Consider the following 22,001-nt stretch of genomic DNA (forward strand, 5'->3'; position numbering starts at 1 on the left):
CTTCTCCCGAATCTTCCGGGGTGCAGCTGGGAGTCCTTCCCACTCGCCAGAGTCCCGAGCAGAGGCTGTCCGGGTTCCCGAGGGAGGGAGGTGTCCGCTGGCGCGATTCCCCCGGCAGCCCGCGCCGCGCCGCGCGGGGGTTGGCGCCCCGGGCTGACGCTGATGGCCGGGCGGTAGCGGGCGGTGCCCAGGTACCCAGGGCGCGCACGGCATGCAGTCGCTCAACATCACTCCGGAGCAGTTCTCCCGGCTGCTGCGGGACCACAACCTGACACGGGAGCAGTTCATCGCTCTGTACCGGCTGCGGCCGCTCGTCTACACCCCCGAGCTGCCAGGGCGCGCCAAGCTGGCCTTCGTGCTCACCGCCGTGCTCATCTTCGCCCTGGCACTCTTTGGCAACGCCCTGGTGGTCTATGTGGTGATCCGCACCAAGGCCATGCGCACCGTCACCAACATCTTCATCTGCTCCTTGGCGCTCAGCGACCTGCTCATCACTTTCTTCTGCATCCCGGTCACGCTGCTCCAGAACATCTCTGACAATTGGCTTGGGGGTAAGCGAGTCGGCGATGCCCTCCTTTGCCCCTAGCCCCAGCCGTCCAGGGGCGCCCCCCAACCCCCCACCCCCATTCGGACTTCCTTACTTTTCTTTCTCTGCCAAATGAACCTGGTGATCGCTGTTAGAACTTCCCCACCTGCGCTCACATGAAGGTAGGTTTTTCAGCTGCTTCTGCTGTTGTCCAGCGTTTCCTCCTTGTAGCTTAAGGTCGAAGGTCAGGTAAAGGATGACCGGTTCAGGGCACTGAGGTTGGGAGTCGCACCGTTCTGCATTCATTTCCACTCCCTTTTCAATAATTTCGTTTTTATATTTCATTTTTAATTATAAAATTAAGATAAAATAATTAAAGTAGTAACATATTCCAAAGTTAAAATCTTATCCCCTGACTCGGGTAACCTCCAGGCTCACTTCCCAGTCAGTGTTTGTGTGGTTTGCAGATACATCCTTGTACATACAAGCATGTATATATGGACTTAAAAACTTTTTAAAAAACAAATACCCATAAAAACCCATTGTCATTGAGTCGATTCCGACTCATAATGACCCTGTAGGACAGAGTAGACCTGCCCCATAGGGTTTCCAAGGAGCTGGCGGATTTGAACTGGTGAACTTTTTGGTTATCAGTGGAGTTCTTAACCACTGTGCCACCAAGGCTTCAAATATAATACATTCTTAGAAAGAAAGAAAAAAAACCTGGACTAGACTTTCTTTTCAAAAATTGGACTAGCAGAGTCACACAGAAAACATGTCCCCTTCTGACTGATAAAGGAGAGAAGAAATTCTCCTTTCTGTGAAGGAGGGCCGAAATGGCAGAGAAGGTATTCTGAGTCTTAAGTTAGTAGCAGTGTGTGGAGGCTAGGGGGGGAAAAAAAAAACAGACATTGTGCTTTGCTAAATGATCCGGTCATTCCAAAGAGAAGTGACTAGAGAGTGTCCTGTTGTAATTCCATAAGCAGTAGTGCCTTGTATTCTCGCTATTGCTTATGGTGTATCTTGAGGAGAAAGTACCCTTATTTTCATGGGTGAGTGTGTTCTTTTGTCCACATCAAAATTCTTGGAAAGTGGTTGGAAACAGAGAGAATGTGTGAGAAATGAATCATTATGCTTTCAAGCTCTGCCATTTCTATCACTTGGTTATTTCCTTTTAAACTCTTGGAATCTGTTTCTTTCATCCCACCATCACCAATATGAGATCTTCAGTTTATCTCCCTGTCATTGCTTTTTTCCATTAACTTGCACTGAGTTTATTGTTAGTGAGTCAGGAGGCTAAAATCTGTGTTTCCCATATCATCTATAAGGTAAACCAGTGCTTTTAATTTTGAATAAAATTGTGATTTGTTTCTTTCATTGATTATGCTTTTGATGTCAAGTCTAACAAAGCTCCATCAAGCCATAGGTCCAAAGATTTTCTCCAATTTTTTTTCCTAAAATTTTAATGTTTTTTTTTATTGTACATATTGGGCTCTCCATTCTGTTCCATTGATCCATGTGTCTATCCACCCAAAGATCCACGTGTCTATGCATTTCTAAAAAAAAAAAATTAGTATTAAAGTACATAGCGTTGATTTGAAAGTGATACATAATGTTTTAAATTGATTTATGGATTATAGAGTTTCCTATGCCCTCTGTTGAAATAATTGTATTAGGGCATTTTCAAGTTACATAGTACAATGAACTTCATATTACATTAATGGGGAAAGTTTTGATCATCATACATAACTTGCTTTTTGAGGAAAAGGCATAGGAGTTTTCATTTGTAAATGTTTGCAAAAGCAGATTTATGAAGCGTCTCTGTACTTCGGGATGATTATAGCTCCATTTCTAAAGGTGAACATAATTAAGCAAAATGGAATCTCGTCCTGGCAATGAAAAGGCCTGAATTATGACTTTGACTCTAATACATGTTAATTCAACAAGTCCTGACTCAGTTTTCCAGTAAAATATTAGGGATTATGGAAATTTGAATGTGAAATGAGGCAGAGCCTTGGCCCCCAGCCATACTGGGAAATGATACTTGGGGAAGGCCGAGATGATGTTTCTCCACGGCGTTCCCTAAGATCTTTCCTACTGAGGGCTCTGGCGGCATTGCTGAAGTTTTTTCTCCCACGTTCTATTTTCCTTCTTCCCTAGTTTATGGGGAGACATTTCACTTTAGCTTCGAAGTACTGAAAAAGGGTAATATGTTGTTTGGGTACTTTATAGGGTTAGTGTGAGGATAAGGTGTGCTAGTAAAAATACTTGGAACAAAATTGGTCATGCCATGAGGATAAAAAAAAAAAAAAACCTGTTACCGTCAGGCCGATTCTGACTCACAGTGACCCTATAGGACAGAGTAGAACTGCCCTATATGGTTTCCAAGGAGCACCTGGTGAATTCAAACTGCTGACCTTTTAGTTAGCAGCTGTAGCTCTTAACCACTACGCCACCAGGGTTTCCTGCTATGAGAATATAAGGTAATAATTCTATTAAGAAGTGTTTAATTGGAGGTCATCTGTGTTTATTCTGAACCAAATTTACAAATAAATAAGTAATATTCTTACAAATTGAGTAAACAGCACCAAAACCGAAGGCCTGAGAGAGGAGAGAGCCTGCAGAGGGGCTGGAGATAGACATGGAAAGAGAGTTAACTTACAGTTTATAGGATAGGATAATAATTTCAGAACTCTCTTGATAAATAAACAAAAGAGATCCAAGAGAACATACTCTAAGAGATGTAAATGAATTCATAATTTATTGTTTTATAAAGCTAGTGAGGACCTCCTATTTGGGAAAGGATTCTACCATAAGAATATAAAAAATTAATAAAGCTCATTTGTGCCCTCCTGGGCCACAGAGAGTAGAAGGTACTCCCAAATGAGCAAAAATAGGATTTGATAGAAGAGGACCCACTGGGCTGTATGGGCATCAAAGAGCCAGAAAGGCCTCATCAAGGAGGTGATGTTTGAGCTGAGACTGTTCCCAGCAGAAAAGGATGGAGTGCGTTCTAGAAACAGCAGTCAACTCAAAATTTGGTGGGAAGAAAGAAGGTGATATATTCCAAGAATACCATGTAAGGCATCTCAGGAATATACAGCGTATATGTAGGGCATGGAAACCCTGGTGGTGTAGTGGTTACGTGCTATGGCTGTAAACAAAGGGTCAGCAGTTCGAATCCGCTAGGTGCACCTTGGAAACTCTATGGAGCAGTTCTACTTTGTCCTTTAGGGTCCCTATGAGTCGGAATCGACTCGACGGCACTGGGTTCTGGGTTATGTAGGGCATGTTGGGAAATGATACCAGAAAGGTGGGTTAGTACAACTGGGGAGGAAGAAAATACATGAAAAGTTACACTAAAATTTCTTCAGGGGTGAGGTAGGAAAACCAGTGAAGATCACCAGGAGGTAACAGTGGCAAAAGGAAGAAAGACTACGTGCCTCCCCTAAAGAAGGCAGGATTGCTGCATGCAGCGTGTGCGCCCAGAATTGTCAGATCGTCTGTGGTTATTTCATTTTTTTTTCCCTCCAGAGAAGCTGGGAATCCAGATTTTTTATGATGTTGGCATTTAACTCAAATTAAAGTGCTATTGGCTTACAGAAAATGTCTTTGTGGTCCAGGCCACAAATTATTCATGGACCTCTGCTTTCTGACCTCTCTGTAAGAGCCTCTCTTTCAAATAATTCCAACGATGGCAGGGCTCCAAATGATTGATATATTTTTTGATGTTGTTTGTTTTGCTCCACTCATCTCTGTTGCTAGGGACCTGCAGCACCTCCTGATTTAGAGCCTGCATTTTAACAGGATCCCCAGGTGATTCATTTGCATATTAAAGTCTGGTGAGCACTTCTTTAGGTAGTGGTTCTCAATGTGGCTGCATGTTAGAATCTCCTGAGGAGCTTTTAGAATTTTCCTATTTCAGCCAGAGTCCAGACTGGTTACATCTTACTCCTTGCACTGGCTCACAGATCTCATCTGTGCAGCTCTCAGTTCAGAGACATCATGCTGTGGGCTTGAAATCAGTCACGGTATATCACACCATGGAGTATTTACATCATGGAAATTGGCAGTTACAAATAAGATGTTTTGTTGTTTTTTTAACCAGTAGTTTTCTAGCATACTGTTGAGCAAAGGCCTTGTGTTTCCTTTTGTACAGTGATGGTGCCACGAATGGGAGGTAAGGCGAAGCACATCCATAAACATTGAGCTTATTTACATGAATTACAGTCAAATCAGAAGGAGATTTTGATCTGCAGCATCAAAGCATTGCCAGCGCACTGAGGCAAGTTGATGTACAATCCCTTTTATCTGTCTTGCACTACCACCGTCTTATCAGTTTATCTTTGGTCCAAGAGTTGAACCATTCCAGACTACTCCTTAGAATTTATTGCAAAGTAATTAAGATCTTGGCTGGCAAACAAAACATCTGCAGTTCAGATTCACCAGGCACTCCTTGGAAACCCTGTGGGGCAGTTCTACTCTGTCCTATAGGGTTGCTATGAGTTGGAATCGACTCGATGGCAACAGATGTGGGGTTCTTTTGTGGGGATTGAGCTGGAGTGGGGGTTTTCTGCCCCTGAGTACTAAAAACATCATTTGCTTATGACTTTTATCAGTAATATGAGAGTGGGGTTGTGTTGTCATAGCATTTCAGAGTTGGGCCTGGGAAGTTCTGTCTCAGTTTCAGCTCCATCTTCTGTCCTATTTGGTCAGACTCTAGCAGTGAACTTGCCCATTGCTCTCTGGGAGTCACAGAATTTAAATATCTTTATCTGCAGCCTATTCCTCCTCATTTTGTCCCTTTCTTCCTCTTTTTTTTTTTTTTTTTTTGGTCTTTCTTCACAATGTCTGGCTGACCTGTAAATGTTCCTCTGAATTCACTAACCAAACATGTTCCATTCTTCTAGCTAAACTCGGAACAATAGATTTTCTTCTAACCAATGCTGCAAAACACTTTGCCCTCTTCTTTTGCTTCCATAAATGTCTCTTCTCTTTCTCTCTTTACTTTCTTTCTGCCTCCCTGACCACGTGTTCGGCCTTTGGATAGTTTTCCCACTTCCTCTTACTTTTTGAGTGGGTGTCCTCCAAAGCCTGGTATGAAGTCACTTTTCTTTCATCCCTCAGTTCTGCAGAGAGTCTAAAGCCAGGACCCTCAATTCTTTGTTGATGATTTTGAGATCAATATCTAACCATTCTCTTAAGCTACAGTCTTTGACCTGATCTGGAAACTAGACATTCACCACATGGATGTCTTAGTCAGAATTCAGTATCCTCTCACCACGTTTTGTCCCTGTTCCTAGGGTCTAAACTTGTATTAATGGTACCACAAGTCATTCTTGTATTCAGCATTCATTGGATGTCTGCTGTGTGCACTAGGTGTTGAGAAAGCTTGTCCGTGTGCAATAGCCAGGTTTCAGTTTGAGCAAGAAGGGAGGGAAGCATTCAAAAAAGAGTTGAGGAATGCAGATGGAAGTGTCAGGGTTCCAAGTCCACAGGGGAAGTGCTGGGGAGGGGGAAGCTTGAGTCCGATTGGAAAATGTTGAGCCCGATGGGTTTGAGTACAAGGATGGTCTAGGAGTATGACTGATGGTGACTGAAGAAAATGGAAAGTCAAGGCATTAAAGGATTAATTCTGAAGCCCTTTTAGAAGGAAGAGGAAAATCAGTTCTAATTTTAGATTCCTTTAATGGCTTTAAGCATTAGTAATGATGAGCTGCGGAGAGTTTGAGGGGAGGAGGTAAAGCAGTGGCCTTGCTAGGAGTGCTCAGGGCTCTGTGCCAGCTTTCACGTGCTGTGGGTGAAGTCACAGCCTAGAGAGAGGTCTCCCCAGGTGCACGCAGAGCTCTGTGGGTCTCCTGCAATCCTGCTGTGGGCAGTGAAAAGAATTTTCTAATGGTGGACAAATTGCCTAAAAGCAATTCCAAGAAAGGTGTTCCAAAAATATCTCAAGTAATGGCAGTGTGATTGGGAGAAGTGCATATCCACATATAGTTACTACATTTGAAGACTATTCACTGAGGTAAGAAAATGTAGAAAAAGTTATTTTCTCACAGGTGAATACAGAAAGTCCTCTTGGAGCAGTGGTTCTCAATATTGGAGGCAGCTGGGAGTTTTTAAAAGCACTGGTGTCTGGTTCCCACCCTAGAGTTTCTGATTTAATTAGTCTGAGAATAATAACTGAGTGTTGGATTTTTAAAAGTTCTTCAAATTAGAAAAGATTCTAATTTACAGCCAAGGTTGAGAGCCACTGGTGTAGTGTAAAGGCTGACAGCACCAATGCTTGGGCTGTGACGAGGGTGAAAAGAAATAATGGATTTTAAAGTCCTTACATAGCATTTTTTTTTTTTTACATAGCATAGCATCTGCCACATGTACCAGTTCAATATTACTATTACATTAAAAAAAAAAAAAAAACAGTAGGAGTCAGGATGCTTGCAAAATGCAAAAGTTATGAAATGGAATCCAACATGAAAATCTGAGACAGTTCTCCATTGTACACAGTCTTAGTACATCCTACCTTTTTGGAGTGTCTCAAGATGGATTTGGAAAGGAGTGAAAAATGATGAAAAGGTTGGAATATGAGACAAAGAAAGAAAGCCCAGAAGACTAATTCCCTTTGTCTGGAGAATAGAACTCCAGCTATAAATTTGCACACCCCACAGCAAAGATTTTCAGTCAGTTTTAGTGACTGATGTGGGTGGGTGGCAAAGTGGACAAAGTGCCCACATGTCATCAGGACAGCTCGATTTTACCTTTTTAATAAATACGGTTTTGACTAAAATTCATATGAAAATAAGATCTTAAGAAGAAGAAGGAAAAAAGGTGGGAGAGAGGGAGAGAGGGAAAGAGAAAGAAGGAAGGAAGGAGGACTCCACTGTACACACCATGAAAAATTTAGGTGAGTTTTTAGAGACTGCAAGCTGATAAATCGTGAAATGGGTTATTAAGAGAAGTTATAGAACTTTTACTTGGTAAGAAAAAAAAAAAAGAATATTAATTCTATGGGCCATTTCAGAGCATAGGGCTTCGCCTGACACTTCGTCAACTCTGTTTTATTGTTTGATTAGCAGCTAGAAAAGATGAGTGACTTCTAAAATTATGATCATTTTTCCTTTTGCTATGAAATTTCAGAGACATCAGAATTCCTGGGGAAGCTTAAATATGGTGAAAGTGATGTAAAACCAGCAGTATTATGGGCCTTTTTTCTCTTTTAACAGGAATGATGAAAGCTATTGATAAAGAATATTATCTCTAAAGTAAAATAAATAAATAAATAAAAGAAAAATAAATCAAAGAGAGGCTCCACAGCAGCAGTGTTTTGCAAGTAAAATCAGGAATTGGGCCAGAGGGCAAGCCACAGAGTGATTTGCCCTGGAATCAATTATGTGCACACCTTGAGAGAAGAAAAGTTACTCTGGGTCTATGGGTCAAGAAAATCACTGAATTTTCTTAGAAGGTACAGTGGTAGTAGTAACAACAACAGGATTTATATCAAAGATTCTTTCTACTTAGGCCAACAGCAGTTTGCAACTAAAATAAGGATGAGGAAGGATTTAGCAATCCTTTTTTTTTTTCCAATGGAAGTTGGAAATTTTTCATTGTATACTTAGGAGGTGTGACAAGAATCCCTGTTTAATCCCAGGACATAGTTCAGCATGTTCTTTGATAAGTGGTACAGAAACCAAACCTAAACTAACTTAAGAAAAAAGGGGAATCTTCTGCCCCCAGGAAATGAAAAGTTCAGGGTTATGGCTGCCTTTAGGCACAACTGGTTCTAGGTTCTCCAACAGTGACTCCAGAGCTCTGGCATATTCCTCCTCCAGGCTCAGCTTTCCTTCTCTCTGCATTGTGGTTTCATTCTTGGGCGCCCTTTTATCAAGAAGTGTGAAAGATAGCCCCAGGAGCCAAGCGCTTACATTGTCTTTCAAACTTCTTATTTCAGAAGGTGAGAGAGGATCCTTCCTGATACCAAAAACAAACAGCCAAAAACCACACTCCTTCTGTCAAGTTGATTCCAATTCATGATGACCCAGCTGCAGAAAAATTCTGAGAGGTTCTGGGAGGTGTTGCTTCCTTACCCAATGAGCTAATTATTGTGGTACAAGCCGTGAAATGCTCTGTTCAGGCCTTGGGCATGTGCCCATGGGGTTAAGGGATTGGGGAGAACTGAGGTCTCTCCCACCTGAATGACTTGGGCAGAGTAGTATCACCATGATGAAATACAAGGGTACAGCTCAGCCATGGAATCCTGGCGATCTTGCACATCTCTGCATAAGCCATGTAGGCGATGCTTGACCACTGTTTGGCAGGATGCCTACTGCTTATACCTCTTGGAGCAAGGGAAGATAAGCCTGTGAGGAGCCCCTGCAGGGCATTTTCTGATCCCTGTCTGGTGGGAGAACGCCACAAGGCTGTTTCTCATCCCTCTCTCTGGTTCACCTGTTGTTGTGGTTAGATGCTGTGGAGTCGGTTCCGACTCATAGCAACCCTATATACAATAAAATGAAACACTACCTGGTCCTGAACCATCCTCACAGTCATTGCTATGTTTGAGCCCATTGTTGCAGTCACTGTGTCAGTATACCTCATTGAGAGTCTTCCTCTTTTTTCACTGATAATCTCCTTTACCAAATGATGTCCTCCTCCAGGGACTTGTCCTTCCTGATAACATGTCCAAAGTACATGGGATGAAGTCTTGCCATCCTCACTTCTAAGAAGCATTCTGGCTGTACTTCTTCCAACACAGATTTGTTCGTTCTTCTGGCAGTAGGTCCACCTAAGCACAGGACTTTGCACCTTGGCCCTCTCATCCGCTTCACTCCCCTACTCCCTTAAGGTGGGATTATAGGCTTTTATAAAAGTCTGTAAAACTGCTGGGCTATAGTTTTAAGGGGAGCCCTGGTGGTGCAGTGATTAAGAGCTTGGCTGCTAACCAAAAGGTCTGCATTTCAAATCCACGAGCTGCTCCTTGGAAATCATATGGAGAAGTTCTACTCTGTCCTACGGGGTTGCTATGCATGGGAATTGACGTGACAGCTATGGGTTTGGTTTTTTGGTTTGCTTGTTTTATGGTTTAAAAGTGGATCCTCCACTGCAGGGTAACCCATTGCTGGTGCTGTCAGTCATCAGGTTTGGTGTCTTCCTGTGGGACCAGGGATGTAGGGAGCTGACACCGTGTTGATCTTGCTTTTGCTTTCCGTCAGTGATCAGCTGCCTGAACCCATCTGGGTTCCTTGTCTTCTATGGAGATGTGACAACCCAACCTAGCAACTGCACTAGTAATGCTCATAGTCCTGCGAGCGACAGCACTGCTGCTTTGGTGAATGCTTGGCAGGAAGTTCTCCAGAAGGAAGGCATGAAGTGCAGACAGGTGTGTTTAATAGAGATGGTCACGTGTGTCCACTGGATTGGGTTCAACCGTGGGAACTATAAGCTCCCTGAATATATGCCCTCTACTTTGATTTCTTGATATTCTCCCACAGGACATAAGCCTGGACTAGGTTATTTTGGATCAAGCTGAACCAGAGTTTTGAATAATCTCTCCTTGTTGACCTCTCCCAGCCTGGGATCAGGTGTTGGCATCTCTCTCTGTTGCTCCCACCACATTTACATACTCTTGGAGGACCAACTTCCAGTCTGCTGCTTCCCTCTAGTGCCAAAGATAGACCTTCTCCCTCTGTTAAGGACCTGTCTGAAGGTCAGTGAATGGGGTGGGGGAACTGCATCTTGGTAGTTCCCCTCAGTCTGTGTCTCTAAACAAGACCCAGCAAAATCTGTATGTCTTGTTTCCTTTCCTGTCTTAAAACTAAGAATTTCTGATGATTAATTCTGAAGCAGTGACGTAAGCACTTATAGTTTTACCTATCTGTGCAAAACTATATTTGTTTGGCCTGTGGCTAGGTTTCTGAGAAATGCATCACCTGTCATACTGGGAAGATTACAGACTATTAAGAACTAATGGAAATCCCACTGAAAACTAACATGTTCTCATATCCTGAGAGAAATAGGAGGGACAGAGAGACAGTTCGGTGTAGTGAAAATGAACATGTACTTCGGAATCAGACAGTCTTGCGTTCCAATCCCGTACCACCATGTATCAGCTACTATATTAACTAGGGTAAACGTTTCATTTCCTTGCTTTAAATCTGCTCTTATTAGGATGGAAGGCCAAGTGCAGAGGTTATAAAACAATGACAATACTGCCCCACAGTGGTCAATGCAGCAGCAGAAACCATCATGACAGATGCAAGTTTTACATCGTGTTGTATTTTAACAAAAATATTAGTGCACTTCCAGGTCTTATGATTTCTCATTGGATTTCAGTATGAAGCCTGCAGTATTTCCATATTTCCCCCTATAACCCCCACTTTACAAATACCTTTAAATCTATGTATGGAAAAACATTGACCTTAACTTTAAAAATCTTTTCATTATGAAAATGGGATGCATTTTTATATCTGAAAATGTTATAAGGTGGCAAATACACTGCTTATTTAATCTCTCTGTGCAACAGTATCTTCATTTGTAAAATTGGCAGATGTATCCCCATCTTTCAGGGTTGTGGGGAGAATGAATGACCCATGTATAAAGAGCCTCATGCTTTGTGGGTACCTGATGAAAGTATACTGTGATTGTTGTTTATAGCTTCAACAATCACTATTTAAAATGTTAGGCACATTTGTGTGTAGAATAAATTTATAGACAATAAGGATGATAGATCGATTAATATGTTTCCATAATGGATGCAACACTGGAAGCACTCATTGGCAAGAAATTTGAAAGACAGCTACCTGGCCAACCAGCTGGAAGAGATCCATGTTTGTGCCCATTCCAAAGAAGATGATCCAACAGAATGTGGAAACCAATGTCATTAATATCACCTGCAAGTGAAGTTTTACTGAAGATAATTGAAAAACGGTTGCAGCAGTACATGGATAAGGAACTGCCAGAAATTTAAGCTGGATTCAGAAGAGGTCGTGGAATGAGGGATATCGTTGCTGATGCCAAATGGGTCTTAGCTGAAAGTAGAGATTACCAGAAAGATGTTTACCTGTTTTTTATTGACTGTGCAAAGGCATTTGACTGTGTGGATCATGACAAATTATGGATAACATTGTGAAAAACAGAAACTGCAGAACATTTAATTGTCCTCATGAGGAATCTATACATAGACTAAGAGGCAGTTGTTTGAACAAAACAAGGGAATACTGTGTAGTTTACAGTCAGGAAAGGTGTGCATCAGGGTTGTATCCTTTCACCATATCTATTCAATTTGTATGCTGAGCAAATAATCCGAGAAGCTGGATTATATGAAGAAGAGCAGGGCATCAGGATTGGAGGAAGACTCATTAACAACTTGTGTTATGCATATGACATAACCTTGCTTGCTGAAAGTGAAGAGAACTTGATGTACTTACTTGTGAAGATCAAAGGCTACGGCCTTCAGTATGGATTACACCTCAACGTAAAGAACACAAAAATCCTCACAAATGAACCGATGAGCAACATCATGATAAATGGAGAAAAGATTGAAGTTTTCAAGAATTTCATTTTACTTGGGTCCACAATTAACACCCATGGAAGCAACAGTCAAGAAATCAAACAACATATTGCATTGTGCAAATCTGCTGCAAAAGACCTCTTCAAAGTGTTAAAAGAAAAAAAAAAAAAAGATGTCACTTTGAGGACTAAGGTGCACCTGACCCAAGCCATGGTATTTTCAACCACCTCATATGCATGTGAAAGCTGGATAATGAATAAGGAAGATCAAAGAAGAATTGATGCCTTTGAATTATGGTGTTGGTGAAGAATATTGAATATACCAGGGACTGCCAGAAGAACAAACAAATCTATGTTGGGAGAAGTACGGCCAGAATGTTCCTTAGAAGGTGAGGATGGCAAACGTCTGTCTCACGTACTTTGGACATGTTATCACAAGTACCCTTCCCTGGAAATGGACATCATGCTTGCTTAAGTAGAAGGTCCACGAAAAAAAGGAAGACCCTCAATGAGATGTATTGACACAGTGGCTGCAACAATGGGCTCAAACATAGCGATGATTGTTAGAGTGGCACAGGACTGGGTAGTGTCTTGTTCTGTTGTACTCAGGGTCGTTATGAGTTGGAGCCAACTCGACAGCACCTAGGCACCTAACAACAAGGATGATGGAAAGTTAAAATAATCTCTAGTTGCGATATTAATAGTCTGAAATGCATTTATACAGAACAACTGTAAATAATTATGTCCATTTATAGCTTATTTATATCCATAAATTATTGAGCAATTACCATAAAAATAATGCCCTCTCCACTCTCCCAAATTAACCATTGGTACTCAGAATACAGAAAAAGAGTGCTGATTTCATTTATTTCAGATGAGTAATACATCCCTAGAGTAAGATAAAGTAGTAAAAAAATTTTGAGGGGGTTGATACAGATTTTGTAATTCCTTGCAAAGTTCGTCTGTCTTTCTAGGCCACCTCAACCTACAGACACAATGTTGCCACTGCCAATATTAATATAAAACTATCCCACTGACTCTTGTCCCTGTCTTGTCCCTCAGCCCCTTTGTGCCAAGCGCACCAGGCTACCCCAACTGATCCTCCCTTGATTATGAACAAGTGCTACCAGTCATCTAGTGGGCATTCTTGCTTTCTAGTTCTCATCCTCCACAGTAATATTCTTGGCCGAGAAACAGCACAAGGACACCTCAGTATGTTCACGAGGGTCAGGGCCACTGTGAAACAATGATGTCAGTTCCATGACTGCTGTTCTCTGGCTTTATCATGCTGCCAGCACAGATTTTCTGCAATCTAGCAAATCCTGGGCCCTAGAGCCTCACTCTGCACCCCAGACAAGTGGCAATAATAATAGTAAAACAAATACTAAGCTCTTAATATAGAGCTATGTACCAAAGAGCAAACAAACAAAAAACAACAGCTCAAACCTGTTGCCGTCAAGTTGATTCTGAGTCATAACAGCGACCCCGTGTGTTCAGAGTAGAATTGCACCATAGTGTTTTCTTGGCTGTGATCTCTAGCAACAGATTACCAGGCCCTTCTTCCGGTGGTGCCACTGGTTGGATTTGAACCACCAACCTTTCAGTTAGTAGTCAAGAGTGAACTGTTTGTGCCACCCAGGAACCTCTTACTATGTACAGGTATATTATTATCCTCATTTTACAGATGAGAAACTGGAGGCACAAAAAGAAGATGTGAGTATATCAGTTATGTATTCTGCATAACAAACCACTCAAAACTTAGTGGATTAAAGAAACAAGAGTTTTATTTGCTCATGATTGTGTGGGTCAGCAATTTGGGCTTGGCTCAGCTGGGTCAATCTTATGTTTGTCTCAGCTGGGGGCATTCATGAGACTGTATCTGTCTGGTACCTTTGGAAGGCCTCAGCAAGGACATGTCGTCTCCGCCCCATGTGGTTTCACCCTTCAACAGGACAGCCCAGAGCTTGTTACGTGGCAGCACCACGTTCCAAAAGAGCAATCATGGAGGCTGCCAGGCCGCTGGAGGCATACGTCTGGAAATTGAACAGACACCACACCTATGACAAAACAAAGCATGCTGCCAGCCCAAGTTCAAAGGTTCACTTGATATAAGAAGTGGCAAAGACATTGCAAAGGGGCTTACATATTGAGAGGAATTTCCAACCTTTTTTTCTGCCCACAATCTATCACATTAAGTAAATTGCTCAAGCTCAGTTTACCTAATGGAAGCATGGAAGTATGGATTCCAGGATCTGAGCTGAGGGAGTTTGGCTTAAGAGTTGGGACTTTTTACCAAAGCAGCCGTACTGAAAAGGAGAAAGAATTTCTCTTTCTGCAATGAATTATGCTTCTGCCCTGTCTCTGCCCCATCTGGGCACAAAATGCTTCTTCCACATGACATTTTCACATGTTGCCTACAATTCTATCTCTAGACCTCAAATACTAGTTTGGGACCTGGAGAAAATTTTCTGAAATGAAAAAGTCGCCACGACCTTTTCTTCAGAAATCTTCATGAAAATATACTCCCAAAAATTGACTTGTAAGGGCCCACCAGTTGCTAAAACTTGGACTCCATATACACACTCATATTCATAGAATTATATATTGATTCAGGCATAGAAGCAACTATCAGGCTATCCTGGAGATGAAACAACATGCTTGGCTTTTTACAAACTTTCTTTCCAACAATATTCACAAAGCATGAAGAATTTGTTTTTATAGAGAGGGATTCTATTAGATCAAAATCTAATCTAAGTATCAGTATGAACCTGATCCAAGCGAGTGATTTCCTTTGCAGGGTCTAAAGAAGAAACTCTAGGAATATATTTTAAAAGAACAATTTGACTTCCCTTAACAGCAAAGTGGCAGAGCCTTAGAAATTAATACTGACCTAATGCTTTAAACAAATTAAGTCAGGACTCAAAAAAACAAAATCCTGGGAAAGATGTAGATTCTGTTAAAATCTTGTAGTACTTATGAATAGAAGCACTTAAAACCAATGAAGATTAGAGACCACAGCCTTCAATATGGATTGCATCTCAACATAAAGAAAACAAAAATCCTCACAACTGGACCGGTAAACAACATCATGATAAACGGAGAAAAGATTGAAGCTGTCAAGGATTTCATTTTACTTGGATCCACAATCAACAGCCATGGAAGCAGCAGCCAAGAAATCAAACGACACATTGCGTTGGGTAAATCTGCTGCAAAGGATCTCTTTAAAGTGTTGAAAAGCAAAGATGCCACCTTGAAGACTAAGGTGTATGTGTGCGTGTGACCCAAGCCATGGTACTTTCAGTCGCATCATATGCATGTGAAGCTGGAAAATGAATAAGGAAGACTGAAGAAGAATTGACACCTTTGAATTGTGGTGTTGGTGAAGAATATTGAATATACCATGGACTGCCAAAAGAACAAATAAATCTGTATTGGAAGAAACGCAACTAGAATGCTCCTTAGAACCAAGGATGGTGAGACTGCATCTTACATACTTTGGACATGTTGTCAGGAGGGATCAGTCCCTGGAGAAGGACATCATGCTTGGAAAAGTACAGGGTCAGCAGAAAAGAGGAAGATCCTCAATGAGATGGATTGACACAGTGGCTGCAACAACGAGCTCAAGCACAACGATTGTGAGCGTGGCGCAGGACCAGGCAGTGTTTCGTACTGTTGTGCATAGGGTAACTATGAGTTGGAACCGACTCGATGGCACTTAACAACAACAACATAAATAGAATCACGAGGTATAAAACATAGGTCTTCACACTGTGTTTGCAAGAGGCTAAAACAGCTGGTTAATTCAGGGAGTGCGTTATTCAAATTGGATTTTCAGTGTTGAGGAAATAACAACTGAAGTGTATGACTTTGAAGACATGATTCATTTGTCTATTTTTGGCTCCTCCATTAGGATGTAAGCTTCATAAAGTCAAAGATATTGTCTCATTTATCTAGCACTTAGTTCATTGCCCAGAACATAGGAGAGCTCTGGGCAATAAGCATTTTTGAATAAATGAATGAATGAATGTCTTATTTATCATTGTACTCATGCTGAAGGATTTTTAAGACTCAGATGTATTTATTTTTGTGATGTGCAGGAGAATGAGATTGTGTTTATTTTTTGTATACGTTCTTTTTTTTTTTTGCAACGAACAAATATTCCATTTATCTCAAGTAACGAGGCTATGGCAAGGCTATTTATTTTGTAATAATAGAAGAGAGAGGAATCTTCTTTGGTTTTAAGGACAGTAACAGATTATGGATAACATCTCAAAGAATAGGAATTCCGGAACACTTAATTTTGCTCATAAGGAACCTCCACATAGACCAAGAGGCAATGATTCCAACAGAATAAGAGGATACTACATGGTTTAAAATCAGGAAAGGTGTGTGCCAGGGCTATGTCCTTTCACCACACTTATTCAATCTGTATGCTGTGCAAATAATCTGAGAAGCTGGAGTATATGAAGAACACAGCATCAGGATTGGAGAAAGACTCATTACCAACCTGTGTTATGCAGGTGACACAACCTTGCTTGCTGAAAGCAAAGAAGACTTGAAGCACTTGCTGATGAAGATCAAAGTGCACAGACGTTAATATAGATTATACCTCAACATAAAGAAAACAAAAATCCTCACGATGGGACTAATAAGCAACATCACGAGCAAATGGAGAAAATATTGAAGTTGTTAAGGATTTCGTTTTACTTGGATCTGCAATCAACATCTGTGAAAGCAGCAGTCAAGAAATCAAAAGACGCATTGCATTGGCCAAATCTGCTGCAAAAGACCACTTTAAAGTGTTGAGAAGCAAAGATGTCACTTTGAGGACTAAGGTGTGCCTAACCCAAAAAAGCCATGGTATTTTCAATCACCTCATATGCATATGTGAAAACTAGACAATGAATAAGGAAGACAGAAGAATTGATGCCTTTGAATTATGGTGTTGGCAAAGAATATTGAATATAGCATAGACTGCCAGAAGAATGAATAAACCTGTCTTAGAAGAAGTACAACCAGAATGCTCATTAGGATGGTGAGACTTTTCACGTTCTTTAGACATGTTATCCGGGAGGGACCAGTCCCTGAAACAGGATATCATGCTTAGTAAAGTAGAGGGTCAGTGAAAAAGAGGAAGTCTCTGAATGAGATGTATTGACACAGTGGCTGCAACAATAGGCTCAAACATAACAACAATTGTAAGAATGGCTCAGGACCAGGCAGTGTTTTGTTCTATTGTACATAGGGTCAGTATGAGTGGGAACCAACTCAATGATAGGGTCAGTATGAGTGGGAACCAACTCGATGGCACCTAACAATAACAACAGGTAGGTCTCATGGAAACTGAAGCGTATCCTAAAACAGCAGCTCTATGGGAGTTCAGCATGAAGAATTCATAAATCTCCAGGGCTCTTCTATGAAAGTCCAGCAGTGAACAAAGGCCTGCTTAATAAGTTTGATTGGTTTTTACTCCTATAGTGTTTAGCCTTTTGGTTTATTCTATATTTTTACTATCTCATATCTTCTACCTCCTTTAATCCTAGTGCTCCAGGTAGCTCAGGCTTGGCATAGTATCAAATTCAAAGAAACATAGTCCAAAGACCAACTAAAGTAAAATAAATTTAATCTTTATTTGCATGCATGTCTCCAGGAAACTTAAAAAGGCTTCATTTATTACTCACAAAAAATATTTCTTAAAATCCCGTTCTCCTTTTCCAGTCAGGTCTTCACAATTGCAGTCAGTAGACTCCCATAAAACTCTTTCTCACCCCTTTCTTTCAAACCTTTACCAAAAAAACTTCTCTCTGACACCTTGCCTCCACCCCAGTGCAGGCTTTTCTCTTTTTTAATTCCTCTTCCTTTATCATAATTCAGGTTCCTTCTCTCTCTTCCTCTCTCTCCCTCTCTCTAAACCTCGGTCCTGTTCATGCAAATATCCCATCCTAATTTTTTGATACCTACCTTCACTTATTTCATACAATCTGGATAATTTGGTATTGAAGGAAGAAACTCAAACTGCACTGAAGGCATTGGAGAAAAGCAAAGCTGCAGGAATTGATGGGATACCAATTGAGATGCTTTAAAAAATAGATGCAATGCTGAAAGTTCTTATTTGTCTTTGTCAAGAAATTTGGACGACACCTGCCTGGCCAAGTGACTAGAAGAGATCCATAGTCATGCCCATTCCAAAGAAAAGTGATCAAATGGTTTCTTAGGCTGGGTTCTCTAGAGAAGGAAAACCAGCAAAGTGTGTGTGTGTGTGTGTGTGTGTGTGTGTGTGTATAAACACATTCCCACCACCTATTTTTGCTTCTAGACCTATAACTAGACACATATATGTTGAAGAGAACAAGGGGGTTCTGTGTGGTTTAGAGTCAGGAAAGGTGTGTGTAAGGGTTGTATCCTTTCACCTTACCTATTCAATCTGTATGCTGAGCAAATAATCCAAGAAGCTGGACTGTATGAAGAAGAATGGGGCATCAGGATTGGAGGAAGACTCATTAACTACCTACAATATGCAGATGACACAACCTTGCTTGCTGAAAGTGAAGAGGACTTGAAGCACTTACTGATTAAGATCAAAGACCACAGCCTTTAGTATGGAGTGTACCTCAACATAAAGAAAACAGAAATCCTCAAAACTGGACCTATAAGCAACATCATGATAAATGAAGAAAAGATTGAAATTGTCAAGGATTTCATTTTACTTGGGTCAGCAGTCAGCACCCATGGAAGCAGCAGTCAAGAAATCAACAGACACATTGCATTGGGCAAATCTGCTGCAAAAGACCACTTTAAAGTGTTGAAAAGCAAAGATGTCACTTTGAAGACCAAGGTGCACCTAACCCAAGCCATGGTGTTTTCAATCACCTCCTATGCATGTGAAAGCTGGATGATGAATAAGGAATACTGAAGAATCGACACCTTTGAATATTGGATATACCATTGACTATCAAAAGAATGAACAACTCTGTCTTGGAAGAAGACAACCAGAATTCTCCTTAGAAGCAAGGATGGCAAGACTACATCTCACATACTTTAGACACATTGTCAGGAGGGATCAGTCCTTGGAGGAGGACATCATGCTTGGTAAAGTAGAGGGTCAGTAAAAAAGATGAAGACCCTCAATGAGATGGATTGATACAGTGGCTGCAACAATGGGCTTAAGCATAACAATGATTGTGAAGATGGCACAGGATTGGGCAGTATTTTGTTCTGTTGTACATAGGGTCACTATGACTTGGAACCGACTCAGTGGCACCTAACAACAACTATATATGTGTGTGTGTGTGTGCATGTACGTATGTGAGGAGAGAGAGAGATTTATCTCAGGAAATGGCTCAGACAGTTGTAGAGGCTGGCAAGTTCCAAGTCCATGGGCCAGGCATCAGGCTGGAGGCTGACAAATCCCAAGATAGGCAGGTAAGCTGCTAGCTCAAGTCCCAAGAACCTGAGATTAGATGATGATAAGCCAGATGCAGATCCAGAGAGAGAACCTTGCTAGAACATCCATTTATATACTGGAGGCAGGCTACACCCCCAAGGAAACTTCTTGTGATGGTTAAGATTGTGTATCAACTTGGCTGGGCCATGATTCTCAGTGTTTTGGCAGTCGTATAATGTTCTGATCACTTCCCTGTTGAGATTTGGTATGGGATCAGCCCCATGATGGAATCTTCTGTGAGTAGCCAGTCAGTTGGAAAAGAGTTTCCTTGGGCATGTGGCCTGCATCTGAATATAAGTGGACATTCTGGCTTTTGCCTGCCTAGATCCTGCAGCCGAATCTTGTTTGTCTCACCTCCAATTCTTGGGACTTGAGCTAGCATCTTACCTGTGATCTTGCCGGCCAATCTTGGGATTCATCGATCTTCACAGCCTGTGAGCAAGAGCCCTGCTCTCTGACCTACCAATCTTGGATTTGCCAGCCCCTGTGACTACGTGAATCAGGAGAAGCCTCTATTCTGATCCATGGACTTGGGATGTTCCAGCCTCTACAACTGCGTGAGCCATTTTCTTGACATATTTATATGCTTTATAGTGTCACTATGAGTTGGAATCGACTCGGCAGCACTGGGCTGGGTTACTGGTTTTGCTTCTGTAGAGAACCCAGCCTAAGACATTCCCTTTCAACTGATTGGCTGCTCATAGCAAATCTCATCATGGAGTTATTACATCATTACATAACTGCCAAACCACTGAGAATCATGGCCCAGTCAAGTTGCCACATATCACAATGAAATGTGGAAATTATTGAGCAATATTAATATCCCATGCTAGCAAAATTCTGCTGAAGATAATTCAAAAATGACTGAATAATCCATTAACAGGGAACTGAAGAGGACTTGGAATAGGAGATGTCATTGCTGATGTCAAATGCATCTTGCCACAAAGCAGAAAATACCAGAAAGATATTTACCTGTGTTTCATTCATTGCACAAAGGCATTCAACTATGTGGGTCATAACAAATTATGGATAACATTGTGAAGAATGGAAATTCTGGAACACTTTACTGTGCTAATGTGGAACTTGTACATGTATCAAGGGGTAGTTCTTAGAAAAGAACTAGGAGATACTGTGTGGTTCAGAATTGGAAAATGTATGCAGCAGGGTTGTATCCTTTCACTCATTTAATACATATGCTGGACAAATTATCCAAGTCAGACGATATGAAGAAGAATGTGGCATCAGGACTTAAGGAAGACTAATTAACAACCTATGATATGCAAATGACACGATCTTACTTGCTGGAAATTAAGAGGACATGAAGCACTTAGTGATAAGGGTTAAAGACTACAGCCTTCAGTATGGGTTACACCTGAATGTGAAGAAAATGAAAAATTCCACATTTGGGCCAATAAACAACATCATGATAAATGAAGAAGAAATTGAAGTTGTCAATGATTTTATTCTACTTGAATCAACCATCAATGATCATGGAAGCAGCAGTCATGAAATCATACACTGTATTGCATTGGAAAAACCTGCCTCAAAAGACCTTTTAAAGTTTTAAAAAGCAAAGATATCACTTTGGCAACGAAGGTGAGCCTGATCCAAGCCATGGTCTTTTTAATTGACTCATATGCATGTAAAAGCTGGTCAATGAAAAAGGAAGACAGAAAAATTGTGTTGGCAAAGAATATTGACTATACCACACACTACCAGAAGAATGAACAAATCAGTCTTAGAAGTACAATCAGAACGTTCCTTGGAAGCGAGGATGGCAAGACTTCAGCTTGCTTACTTTGGGCCCATCATCAGGAAAGACCAGTCATTAGAAAAAGACATCATGTTTGGTAAAGTAGAGGGTTGGCAAAAATGAGGGGAAACCCTCAATGAGATGATTGACACAATAGCCAAGATGATGGGCTCAGATGTAACAATGATTATGATGATGGTGTAGGACCAAGCAAAATTTTCAAAGTTTTGTTCTGTTATACGTAAGGTCACCATGAGTTGGAGCCAACTTCACAGCAGCTAACAACAAGGGGAAATATACACAAAACGATTTCCTTTAATTAAGGAATAAAAGGTGGGGCAGAGAAAGAAACTAGGAGAACTTACGCATTAATAAAATTTATCCCTGTTATATTTTTCTTTATGCTTTCTAAGTACTCAGAATCCTTGTGGCCCCTACTCTTCCTCATGGCTTTTCTATATATCCTTTTGGTTTCGTCCTCAACTGTACCCTCACTCTTATTTCCTTTTTATAGTCCAAAGAGAGTGAATCTGATTGGCCTAGGCTTTGAGTTAAGCACCCAATATGAACCAATCAGCAAAGGGCTGGGGCGGGGAGGGGGGGAGTAGAGGGCCATGTGGCCCATAAAGGGCTTCTCCTTCCCTTTGGTGAGAAAGGGCAGTGTCTCAGGCTGGCATTAATATTAGCATATCAGTACAATGCAGTGAGATTGCAAAATGCACCAGACTTGTGTGGACTCCAGGGAGGTTAATTTACTAACATGTTTCTTTGAAATT

At 41.2% G+C, this 22,001-nt stretch overlaps 1 protein-coding gene across 1 annotated transcript in view; it reads left to right on the forward strand.

Annotated features, from left to right (window-relative positions):
• Positions 1-211: 211 nt before the first annotated feature.
• The window catches only part of QRFPR (pyroglutamylated RFamide peptide receptor), a 64,785-nt gene continuing 42,995 nt past the window's right edge, over positions 212-22,001 (forward strand). The window contains exon 1 of the mRNA XM_049887064.1: positions 212-551. Coding sequence (XP_049743021.1) covers positions 212-551 — 340 coding nt within the window. The remainder of the gene's footprint in view (positions 552-22,001) is intronic.

Source organism: Elephas maximus, chromosome 5, assembly GCF_024166365.1.
Source record: "Elephas maximus indicus isolate mEleMax1 chromosome 5, mEleMax1 primary haplotype, whole genome shotgun sequence".
Classification (NCBI taxonomy): domain Eukaryota; kingdom Metazoa; phylum Chordata; class Mammalia; order Proboscidea; family Elephantidae; genus Elephas; species Elephas maximus.